Source organism: Monodon monoceros, unplaced genomic scaffold, assembly GCF_005190385.1.
Source record: "Monodon monoceros isolate NGI ecotype Baffin Bay Population unplaced genomic scaffold, NGI_Narwhal_1 Super_Scaffold_12, whole genome shotgun sequence".
NCBI classification, from domain to species: Eukaryota; Metazoa; Chordata; class Mammalia; order Artiodactyla; family Monodontidae; genus Monodon; species Monodon monoceros.
The window spans coordinates 95,754,928-95,768,217 of record NW_021703768.1 but is presented as its reverse complement, the minus strand read 5'-3'; the positions used below and the strand labels follow the sequence as shown (position 1 = coordinate 95,768,217).

Genomic DNA, 13,290 nt, shown 5'->3' with positions numbered 1-13,290 from the left:
AGTAAGCTCCAGCCAGTGACCAGATGTGTCCAGCCGCAGAGGGAATGCCACTGTTCGTAGGAGGCTTGGGACACCCACAGTGTCAGAAGGGCAAACTGGAGGGGCAGGGGGGATGGGTGAGTCATCGTAAGGGGGCTGGTGTGTGGGCACACGGAGGAGCTGGATAGGACACATGTTTTTTTTTAACGCATTTTGCATTATCTATGTGAACTTTTTCAGATTTTTGTCCAGTCTATATATGCATGCTAACTTGGAACAATCTGTGTCATGTAAGGGGAGACTTCTTTCTAAAACTTTGTCATTGAATTACCCACACCAGTAAGGAAAGCCTCTTTGTAGGCAGTGTGTGTATGTGTATCTTAATCAAGACAAATTTTTCAATAGGAAATTAAAACCTGGGTAATGAGCTCACAAAATCTGTCCATACTTAACATACATCTCAATATCAGAATGTTGCCGATGCCTTTCTGGAGCATTCCATTTGACCCTGTCACATACATCTCCTCTGAATTTGGTAGGAGTGTGATTGTTTTTCAGACTTTGCAGCATCAGTACCAGAAGCATATCTAGGTCAACTTCATGACCACCATAAATCTCCTCACAGCAGTGGGAGAACCTGCTCTAGCATTCTGGATAGGAGAAATCTGGCAGGTTATCAGGCTTTTATTCTACTCATATATATCTCCTTTCATTGGTGAATGAAAGGTTCAGTGACTTTAGGTGATCCTCCCCAGTGGATCACCTAAAGCCATTTGAAATCTAGGTTTATGATGGTTTTGTTTGTTTTTAAGAATTCAGATGGTACCGTGCAAATAAAAGCAGCAGAGGGAGAAAAACGATTAATGTACTCCATTAATTCGTTCAGCCAGTATTTCTTAAATACCCCGATGTTCACAGGACTACTTACATCAGCACGTAACAGAGAGGCTGGACTGCAAAGTGGAGCACAAGGTCTGGGATGTTATGAGTCACTACTATCTCTGATCATTTGGAAAATTCCTGTGCTCTGCTGCCAAAGCAAAACTGCATTCCTGGATGGGGAGAAACACTGAACCTTCCAATGCTAAAGTGTGAGAGCAGCCTGTTTCTGGAAACAGCTTTCTGCTTTGTTCATACGTAGCCTGGTTGAACCTGCAGGAAGAATCTGAACTGTGCACTAGAAAGAGAGCACAAAGAAAATCTGTTTATCTCAGGAGCAAGGAGACATGGGGAAAGACCCTGAGACATCACTGAGCTCCACGCCTCACAGCAAATCTACATTTATTAAAGATGAGAAAAACCTTATTATTGACTTTTCCTTAAACAATGCAGGATGTATTGTGTTCTTTAATACTCAGTTTCAGAAATAAATGTAACTATTAAAAATATTATTAATTGCTTTCCCCTTCTTTCCTTTACCTAGATTCCTTCGAAGAAAAAAAAAATTTAAAAACCCAAGTCATTTATAGAATGAGATTCTCATACCCCCATTAAAAGACAGCCTCTTCAATAAGTGGTGCTGGGAAAACTGGACAGCTACATGTAAAAGAATGAAATTAGAACACTCCCTAACACCATACACAAAAATATGCTCAAAATGGATTAAAGACCTAAATATAAGATGGGACACTATAAAACTCTTAGAGGAAAACATAGGAAAAACATTCTTTGACATAAATCACAGCAAGATCTTTTTTGACCCACCTTCTAGGGTAATTAAAATCAAAACAAAAATAAACAAATGGGACCTAATGAAACGTAAAAGCTTTTGCACAGCAAAGGAAACCATAAACAAGATGAAAAGACAACCCTCAGAATGGGAGAGAATATTTGCAAATGAAGCAACGGACAAAGGATTAACCTCCAAAATATACAAACGCTCATGCAGCTCAATATCAAAAAAACAAACAACCCAATCCAAAAATGGGCAGAAGACCTAAATAGACATTTCTCCAAAGAAGACATACAGATGGCCAAGAAGCACATGAAAAGATGCTCACCATCACTAATTATTAGAGAACTGCAAATTAAAACTACAATGAAGTATCACCTCACACAGGTCAGAATGGCCGTCATCAAAAAGTCTTCAAATAATAAATACTGGAGAGGGTGTGGAGAAAAGGGAACCCTTTTGCACTGTTGGTGGGAATGTAAATTGGTACAGCCACTATGGAGAACAGTATGGAGGTTCCTTAAAAAACTAAAAATAGAACTACCATATGACCCAGCAATCCCACTACTGGGCATATACCCTGAGAAAACCATAATTCAAAAGGACACATGCACCCCAATGTTTATTGCAGCACTATTTACAACAGCCAGGACATGGAAACAACCTAAATGTCCTACAATAGATGAATGGATAAAGAAGATGTGGTACATATATACAATGGAATATTACTCGGCTATAAAAAGGAACAAAATTGGGTCATTTGTAGACATGTGGATGGACCTAGAGTATGGCATACAGAGTGAAGTAAGTCAGAAAGAGAAAAACAAATATCGTATATTCACGCATATATGTGGAATCTAGAAAAATGGTACAGATGAACCTATTTTCAGGGCAGGAATAGAGATGTAGACGTAGAGAACAGACGTGGACACTGGTGAGGAATGGGAGGGTGGGACGAATTGGAAGATTAGTCTTGACATAAATACACTACCATGTGTAAAATAGATAGCTAGAGGGAACCTGCTGTATAGCACAGGGAGCCCATCTCGGTGCTCTGTGATGACCTAGATGGGTGGGATGGGGGGTGGGGTGGGATGGGGGGTGGGGTGGGAGGGATGTCCAAGAGGGAGGGGATATATGTATACATATAGCTGATTCACTTCATTGTACAGCAGAAACTAATACAACATTGTACAGCAATTTTACTTCAGTAAAAAAAAATAATAAAACAGATCCGTTTTGAAAAAAAAAAAAAAACCAAGTTATTTATAGAATGAGATTCTCGTACTCATTAAAAGCAGCTAAAATGACTGAACTCTAGTTTTACTAAGGGAACATTATTATATATTCATTATTTTTCCTGCTTTGGAGATTAAAACAGTTTCTCTAATCCTGTAGCATCCTCTTCCTTACCGTTATATAGCCTGGACCCGCTTCAACTTTCTTGTCTTTGCAGACTACTTCTTTTCAAATAAAAACTAATAACTTTCTATTTCAAATAAAACAAAGCAAGCTATGAGAACAGCCATCACTTGGATTTGGATCATAGGTCTTTGGCCAGCTAGTACAACCTCACACTTCAGACAAAAGCGAAAGACCTGTAATAAGATTCAAGAGTATGTATGACAGGGGAAGGGGGGCGGGAGGGGGAAGGAAGCAATGATAAAATCCTTGAAATTCTCCCAAATTATAAATGCCATTAAGCTTTACTATAAAATCCCTCAAATTAATGTGTTTCTAATTTTAGCATTAAATGAGGCTGGTGTATTGAGTAGAACTATTTGCATAATGATGACAAAAATCAAAGTTTTACAGAAGCAAAATTGACTCATTTGAAACTTAAATTCTAATTCCTGAGCAGCTTCTGACTAATGAGTCTGAACAAGTCAGAAATGTCCTGGCCCTCATCCTCAACAGTGGAAAAGAGAGTATGTAAAGATGTTGGGGGAGATTTACAACATACACCTATGGTTTCTTAAACTTTCCCTTCCAAGTAGCAACACTGGGGGTGGGGATTCATATATCCTCTCAGTAGCTCTGAGAGTTTAGCCTGAAGTCGCAGGCTGCAAGCACAGTGTTTTTTTTTTTTTTTTTGAAGTTTCCCATTTTCTCTTTGACTTTTATATGTATTTCCAACTATATGCTGTAAAATATTCATCTCTCTTTAAAAATATACATGCTCTAAATTACTGGCTAATTAAAATGTTACCCCCATATTAGTTAGGCTATAGGCTATGCTGCTATATTAAAAAGATACCAAATATAGTCGTTAAACAAGATGTTTTATTTCTCATGTAAGGCTCTGGAGGCAGCAGCTTGCCAAGGGCGTATCAGCAGTACTGCTCCATGAGGATAATCAAGGACCCAGCTTCCTTCCATCTTGTTGCTCTCTATCCCTTAAGGCATTATCCTTATCTGCTCAGTCAAACCTAACTTAGCTTCAAATCTATGTTTCAGTCATAGAAAGGGCAAAGAAAAGTGAAGATGAATATAATTCTCACTCACATTTCACTGGTGAGACCTAGTCATATGGCTGCAGTAGCTACAGAGCATGGAAAAATATAATTTCCAGTTGGATGGCCATGTGGCTGGCAAAAATTAAAATAAAGGTGATGCTACAGAAATATATACCACACCTGTCTTACGGATTTATGTATCTACCAACTGCTATATTCCTCTGGAGGTGCCCTAGAGCAGCATGGTAATAAGGAATGGGTCTGCAAACGTTTCATGTAACAAAGAGCCAGGTAGTAAATATTTTAGGCTTCCTGGGTATATGCTCTCTTTTGCAACTACTATTGTGGTGCAAAAGCAGCTGTAGACTGTATGACTATAAGTAAGCGAAAGAACATGGCTGTTGTTTTAGTTATCTATCACAACATAACAAATGACTATAACATCAGAAGTTCAAATCAATACACATTTATTATCTCACAATTACCATGGGTCAGGAGTCTGGGTCTTCACATAGGATCTCACAAGGCTGCAGTCACAGTCAGTTGGAGTATGTTCTCTTCTGGAGGCTTGACTGGGAAAGAACCCACTTCCAAACTCACACAAGTTGTTTGCAGATCTATTTCCTTGTGGCTGTAGGGCAGAGTGTTTAGGACCTCAGCTTCCTGGTGGCTACTGGTTGCCCTCAGCACCTACAGGCCACCCGTAGTTCCTTGTCTTGTGGTTCTGTCCACAGGCCCTCTTACAATGTGGCAGCTTGCTTCTTCAAAGCCAAGAGGGGAGAAAGTCTCTAGAGTGACTTTGGTAGCATGACAGAATTTCACATAATGTAAGTCACGGGAGTGACACTCCATTACCTTTGACAGATGATTGGGAGTCTGTCCAGCAGAGCTGTGTTCCAATAAAACTTTATGAAAACAACTGGTGGGCTGGATTAGGCCCACAAGACATAGTTTACAGACCCCTGGCATAATAAGTAAGGTGTAGAAGCCATTGTTTAAGGTAAGAAAAGATAAAAATTAATTGAATAGAGTTAGAGAAAAAGAATCCTCAGAGCCAGAGGAGTTTTGTAGAAACACAGTCATAGAAAAAATGCATTTCTGATTCTGGTCCTATCCCATAATACACCTATTACCTTGTTAATGAAAAATTAAGAATGGGATAGATGAGCATTATGCTCAAATTTATTTATCATTAAATAGAGCTGTTATTGGAACTCTAACTAAGTTCAAAGTGAAGGGGCTTCATAGCAAGCTTTCTCCGATTTTAGTTCAATTCAAACCTTACCTCGAATAATTTCAACAGAAAGCCTGGTCATTTTCTTAGTGATTATGAAAATGACAGCTAACGCTTACAAGATTATTGCAAATCAGGAATTATGCTAAATGTTTAACATGAATGACCTCATTTAATCTTCATAACACTCCCATGTAATTTAGATTATTATTATTCCCACCACAAAGATGAGGAAACTGAACTTTAGCGAATTAAGCAACACAAAAAGCAGCAGGACTAGTTTATGACTCTTAGTCTTTCCTGAGGGTCCAGACACTTAAATTTTATTTGAAGTGTAATGGGAAGTCTTTGAAGGGTTTAAAGCAGGGAGGTAGTGTAATTAATATGATTAATGTTTTAAAAATATTAGCTCTGTGTGGAGACTGGACTGAAGGGGGGCTAGAGGAAGCAAGGTAGTCCAGGGCAAAGATGATGGTAGCTTGGAAAAGGTAGTATCCTAGAGATATATTTGCAAGATATTTAGGTGGTAGAAGTGACAGGCTACCTCTCTAATTGAAAAGCACTCCACTATTCCCTTGTTCACGACACTCTAGCCACACTGATCTTTGCTTCCTGAAACGCGCTAAGCCTTTTCCAATCTCTGAGATTCTGCATTGGCCATTCTATCTAGAATGCTTTTCACTGTATTCTGCTATTGCCTCATTCTAACTCATCTTACAGGACTCAGCCCAAATCTCACTTCCTCAGAGAGTCTTTCCTTGATGCACCACCTAAGTTTCGTCCTATCTTCTATTTTCTCTTAAGAGAATCCAATTATTTTTCATCCCATACTTATTCACAATTTATTATATTTTGCTTGTTTTTTTTTAGCTTTTCATTTTTTTTAAAACTTTATTTTATTTTATTTACTTTTGGCTGCGTTGGGTCCTCGTTGCTGCGCACAGGCTTTCTCTAGTTGCGGCGAGCGGGGGCTACTCTTCGTTGTGGTGCATGGGTCTCTCATCGCGGTGGCTTCTCTTGTTGCAGAGCATGGGCTCTAGGCACGCAGGCTTCAGTAGTTGTGGCATGCAGGCTCAGCAGTTGTGGCTCGCAGGCCCTAGCGCGCAGGTTCAGTAGTTGTGGCGCACGGGCTTAGTTGCTCCGTGGCATGTGGGATCTTCCCGGACCAGGGCTTGAACCCGTGTCCCCTGCATTGGCAGGCAGATTCTTAACCACTCCGCCACCAGGGAAGCCCCTAACTTTTCATTTTACATTGGAGTATAGTTGATTAACAATGTTGTATTAGTTTCCGGTGTACAACAAAGTGATTCAGTTATACATGTACATGTATCTATTCTTTTTCAAATTCTTTTCCCAATTAGGTTGTTACATTTTGCTTGGTTTTTAACTGACTAACACATTACACTTAAAGACGCCAGGAACTATATTAATTTTGCTCATCACTGTTAACATAATGTCTAGCATACACACAGTTCCTGGCACTATAGGCAGTTACTGAATATTTGTTGAGGAAGAAAATGTCTGACTTCAGTGCTTTTACGCTTAAACACTGTGCAACTGTTTTTCACATTTGCTGATTTTAGAAGAAATTTTTCTCTTCTATCCCTCTGGAATTATCAACATAACATATCCCAAGTAATTAGTGATGCTTCAATCTCCAACCCACTCTCACTCCACACTCTTCCCAAACCCATTCCTAGATTTTAAAAAATGTTAAGAATAAAATGTACAGTAGGAGGAAGAGGATGATGAAGCTGGCTTGAGGCAGGTGAGTTCTCATTTATTGTTGGTAAGAGTATAAACTGTTATGAACCTTTGAGAAAACAATTTATCAATATGCAAAAATGGCCTTAAAATAAATGTAAATAGGGACTGCCCTGGTGGCACAGTGGTTAAGACTCTGCACTCCCAATGCAGGGGGCCTAGGTTCAATCCCTGGTCAGGGATCTAGATCCCACGTGCATGCCACAACTAAGAGCTCACATGCTACAACTAAGGAGCTCACATGCCACAACTAAGGAGCCCACCAGCCACAACTAAGGAGGCCATGTGATGCAACTAAGGAGCAGCCTGCCTGCCCCAACTAAGACCCAGCGCAACCAAAATAAAAAATAAATGTAAATAAATAAAAACATATACAAAGAGGGGTGTGTGTGTGTTTGAATTTACATGAGATATCTGAAAAGATATAAACCAAATGTTTCTAACTAGTTAGGTAGGTATTTCTAGGGAGTAAGAGAGCAAAATAGACTTTTTTAAAAACACTTTTTAAAAAATATAGGCAGTTTTATATTTATAATAAAATCCCATTAAAAGTAAAAACAGAGGGCTTCCCTGGTGGCGCAGTGGTTGAGAGTCTGCCTGCCGATGCAAGGGACATGGGTTCATGCCCCAGTCTGGGAAGATCCCACATGCCGCGGAGCGGCCGGGCCCGTGAGCCATGGCCGCTGAGCCTGCATGTTCGGAGCCTGTGCTCCGCAACGGGAGAGGCCACAGCAGTGAGAGGCCCGCGTACCGCAAAAAAAAAAAAAAAAGTAAAAACAGAAAATAAATCTTCATACTTTTGGCATAATAATCCTACTTCTGGGAACCCATATTAATAAAGTAATGAGAAATGTGGTTTAGGGTTTATTTATAATGATCTTTACCAGTTGAGTTCTTTAGTATTTTAAAAAACTGGAAATAGTCTAAATGTCCAACAACAGATTGAATAAATAAAGTGTAACTCATTCAAATGAAGGACTACTTAAAGATAGTAGAGAAAGATATATGAATAGGAAAAAAACCAAAAAAACCTTCAATGAAATCTACCAAAATGTCATTAACGGCTGTTTCTGGATGTTGAGAGTCTATGATTTTAGGTTACTCCTTTATGATTTTTTTGGTGTTTCCTACTTAAAAATAACCATATTTTATAATTGGAGAATTGCAAATATTATTTGTAGTACTCCTTTCTAACAAGTAATTTATATTTTTATTCAATCCTCATGACAAGCACTCATACAAAACATGTTTATTTGCTAAGACAGTAGGTTTCAGGTCCCACTTATGGCTCCACCCACCTTATTTCTATGAAAATGTAACACACACCTTAATAATCTTTGGGAAGATATCTTCTTTTATTTGTGTATCATAACAATGGTGGTAGCTTAAGAAATAAAATTATCTGGAATTAAATATATTTCAGGAATAATTATGTTCTTAGTTAGAATTAGACCTACTACTTACTTGTCCTTCCTTCAATGCCTTTGGTCAGACTTTCCTGAACTAGACTGATGGAGAGAAAACTATTTACCACTATTTTAAGCTACAAATAGGAAATTTCATTATGAAGTGTCACATTTAACTTAGATACGTACACTGGGAGTTAAGTTGGCATCAAACCAGTGAAAACTTCTACCTATTCATATGGTCACTGTTGGGAAGGCCCAACAAATTCAACTTGAAATGTATGTTTATTTGTAGATAAGAAGTCTGAAAGAATATTTACCAAAATGTTTACAGTAGTCAGGTACTTTCCTCTGGGGACCAGCAGAACAGAGCATAAAAATACAAGATAGATCCCACAAGCTACATATGGAAACAAATCCCATTATACTATAAACACGTCTTCTAGATATCCTATCAATGGAAGTTTGAGTTTAAAAACTTTTCAAATCAACCAAGTATGGACAGCCACTATAATACTTACATTCTGAAATAATCCAAACACCTAATCCTTCTAAGCAACAACATAAAAGCACACATATAAATAAGTAAGGGCATAAATTTCATATACTAAACATTTATTTGGGAGACATTTAACATTCATATTACTCAGATACCTCATATAAAGAATGTGATTTAAATCCAGTGGTTCTGTTTAACTATAGGATATTTCTGAAATCAAATTCTTTCATGTGAAGTCATATTTGAATCTCTCTTTGTCTCTCTCTGTTCGCTCTCTCTCATTTTCTCCCCCCCTCCCCTCTCCCTTTCTCTCCTTTCCTCCCTCACTCTGTCTTTCTCGCTGGAAATAATATAGTGCAGACATTTCATTCATAAAAATTCAACTGATATTATTTTCTGTAGGCAACCATACTCCCATTTATATAGATCCATAGCATAAAATACTGTGCACTTCAGTTCAACTAATTCTAAGACATAAAAATCTTCTTGGCTGAAATTAACATATTTACAAAAAGAGAACATAAAATTTGTTTTACATTCTGTTTTAAAATTTTAAGGATAATCCTTTAGCACTCATTACAACTATTTTTATTCATGATCTGAATCTGTCTCCCACACCTTGAAATGAATCATTATTAATTTTCAGTACAAAAAAAAGCACACAAAAACCTGAACTGTTATTAAATCATTAAGCTCAGAGAAAAAATGAAAGTGCACAGAGATGCTCATACTGGAGTTGGCTGATGTACTAGTACTAGCTCTATTTAAAATTTCTTTCCTATATTATTTCCCAAGCAAAATACATTCATTATATTAAAGGAAACAAATGCCATAATGTATTTAATTGACTGTGGCTACTTTCTTATTTTTATTAATGTAATTAAAAAAGTTCTGTGTTCTAAGGTACATATTACACTTTGTATCCATGGACCCTTCTTGATACATAGAAGTATCATCAAGTATGTAAAAAATAAACAGGTCAGGCAATAAAGCAAAAATAGGACAGTAAAAACAATATGATATTCACTTTTGTTCCCCTTAAAACAAAAATGTTCTTAACCATTGCTTGCTGTTGGCTCACAGAACTGGAGAATGTATATTAGAACTCCAGTACTCAAAACAATGATCTTCCTTGGCTGTTATTGTATAAGAAGCAATAAACCACATAATTTACAAGAAGAAAGCTAATGAATCCTTCAGAAAACACAACCTGGCAGTTTATCTTCAATGCGAAACAATGAGGTGGCAGGAGTGTGATAGAGAAACCAGTCTTTGAGAACATCATGTAAGGGAATCCAGCTGTGCTTGTATGGTCTCTAGCTATTTACAAAGACAAAAAAAAAAAAAAGAGAAAGTTGGTGAAGGGAGAGAAATTCATATGAAGTGTTGTTTAGAAACATGCAAATGAAAGAAAAGAATGTAACTGGTAACTATGTATTTTAAATGTACTCACATAAGCAATAAATATACCACTTAGAAAATTTTTCTTTTTATGTGGATATTAGAATTCAAGCTTGCTATCAGTCTTCAAATTTGTAAAAGAGGATTTCTACTGTTTAAAATGCACCCAGCTCTTTCATTTTAGATTTCTAAAGGGGGGAGGGTGGTAGAGGGGCAGTGCATTTTCCTTGATTACAAAATCAGTATTTACAAAGAAACACGAAATATCCTCAAAGATAAATCTTTAAAGGCCCGGTATCTGCCTTTTCCCTTGTGCCCAGAAATTAAAATATTTAACATTACCTATCTCTAAAGTGCCAGTGTGGCTAGGTACCACACAGTTTATTATTTAATGCTTTACATTAAAACAACAATCCTACTGCTTTAATTAAAACCATATCCATTCTCTTCCTGATTTAGTTTGTCAGATTCTCTTCATCTTGGCAATGCTTCCTACTGTGAAACATAAGATGTTTATAAGGGAAGTTTAAAGAACTCAACTCTGTAATGGGCCTTTAAAAATAAGAATTCATAAAGTGGAGGAAACAATGTGAAAAACCCTACATTACCAGAAATTATTTAAAAAATACAGACCTTGTTATAGAAATCAAACAATTCCTTGTGACTGAATTCCACAAGAACTTTCTTCAGGCTCTGTAAAGAAAAAAGAAAGAAAGAAAAAAATTTAGTTGTGTACAATTTACATTGCATTTTTTTTTCCTCTCCAGCTAGCCTCAGAATATGCCATATTATTCTGAGTGGTTTAAAAAAAACAAACAAACCAAACTTACCTCCTCTACTCAACCCCACTGTTCCAAGAACTCAAAAATACATTTAATAACACTCCACTTTAGCAAAAGGTTTCAACTCTGTAGGGGCATCTGTTCTTTAAGTTGACTCCACAGAGGTTAATAAAATATATTCCAACAAGAGAACAATTTCATTATGTATTTTTTCAAGACAGAGATAATACATGAGATTATATTTCATCTTTCTCAGCAGTCCATTTGAAATCTAGTAAATACCATTACACAAAGACACTGGAGGCAGCATATCTGATTGAACTCATCCAGCCATTAATGCCTCACATCAGCACAGCTGCTGCCTCCAAGCATTAATCTAACAGTTATGATCTTAACATGCTGAGATTGTTACCTTTTGTAATGTACAGACTCAGCACAAGTTAACAACACAACAGCTTCAAAGCTGGGACTTAAACCTGCTCATTCCTTTCACCTCAAATGCAATAGAGAAATCGTTATGGATGCTACAGATGCTAAGTAATATTGTGTACGTATGCATGATAGTGCAGTAAAGTGCGACATTAACCCAACCCACCCCAATCCGCTTTTGGTTGATTTTGTAAACTGAGGAAACACTGTTTCTGAAAATTGTTCAAACATGTTTATTTTACTCAACGTACCTTTGGGAAGTGAAAGTTAATGGGGAGAGAATACCAAGAATGTATCACCCGCTCTGACCATACTGTCATGCTCACGTGACATACAACAGGCACCATGAATTGAAGAAGTGGAAAACTGTTGCAAACAGACATTGATTCATGCACTTAATTGCCTATGGTCATTTCCAACACTGTATTAATTCTATTTCTCAGTTTCTATGCTCACTTTTTTTTGTTTTAATGATTTCCATTTCCATTCACAAAGCCAACATTTTCAAAACAAGTTTTCTCCTAATTTTAGGAGAGTCAGTGGGGCTCTGCTCAGAAATGGCACCTCCCTTTCCATGAAGCCTAAGCACATAGGCTCAAATTCCTTTCTTTGTTTTCTCTTATACGCCCATGTAAGTTTCAAAATGAATGAAGAAGCATACCGGCTTTAAAGCCTTATCCTTTACGAATGATAAAAAAAAAAACTACGAATTTTTCAAATCATATTAGAAGAATCAGTTGGTTAACTGGCACATATCCTGAAACCTCCAAAGGCTGAATTGGCATTATCTAGCAGTGCTATATTTCCTTCCAGCAGTTAAAGGGGAATGATAAACCTAGGTTTACCCTAGGGAAAAGCAAAGCAAGTTCATTTCTTTACCACCCCCTCCCCAGCTGAAAGTTAGGAGAGACTGAAGACTGAATCAGTATGTGAACAGCTCATTTGATGTACCCCTAGAGGTAGCAGCCAAGCTAGGCTCTTGTTTCCTGTACTTTGCTTTGCTTTCTTTCAGGGTAGTGTTTTCTAAAATGTTACCCTGAGGAAAGGGAAGGAAGGTAACTTTAAAAAAATACTTCTTAAAATAACAATAGCTAAAATAATGTGTGTGTGTGCATGAGTGTGTGCATATATATGGATATGTTTATTTTACACACACAGGCACACACACAGACACACACACACATACACCTATCCATCCATCCATAATAGTAACCCCTCAGTATCTGCGGGAGACTGGTTCCAGGACCTGCTGTGGATACTAAATTTTCCGGATGAAGTCCCATAAATGCCCCTCCAGATCTGTGGTTCCGAATCCGTAGATTCAAACAACCGTGGATGAAGTAGGGCCACAGTATTTATTGACAAAAATCCAAGTATAAATTGACCTGTGCAGTTCAAAACTGTGTTGTTCAAAGGTCAACTAAATTTAGTCTTACTTTACTGAAATACTTAGCCCCATGAAGGAAAAAAACTGATACCTGATATAAAATTTCTTATGCTTGACATAATAATGGGTAGCTATTATCATTTCCCATTCAACTCACAATGACTTAGAGAAGACCATGAGAATATGGAAGAGTATGGGAGTGGTTTTAAGTGTTTCATGTCTATGTGTAGAGAGATTATCCCAAATTTTGAGAATCTATGTTTACCTAAGGGGTGGCCAGT

The 13,290-nt window shown here is 37.5% G+C and overlaps 1 protein-coding gene across 2 annotated transcripts in view; it reads right to left on the bottom strand.

Moving 5' to 3' along the window:
• Window positions 1-7,854: 7,854 nt before the first annotated feature.
• COMMD10 (COMM domain containing 10) overlaps window positions 7,855-13,290 on the bottom strand; it is a 162,348-nt gene continuing 156,912 nt past the window's right edge. Inside the window, exons 6-7 of one of the 2 annotated variants that reach the window (XM_029217028.1) lie at window positions 11,045-11,104; window positions 7,855-10,330 (exon numbers count right to left, since the gene is read on the bottom strand). In XM_029217028.1, coding sequence (XP_029072861.1) covers window positions 10,292-10,330; window positions 11,045-11,104 — 99 coding nt within the window. In that variant the 3' untranslated portion in view covers window positions 7,855-10,291. The remainder of the gene's footprint in view (window positions 10,331-11,044; window positions 11,105-13,290) is intronic. The other variant, XM_029217027.1, reaches the window with a different exon arrangement.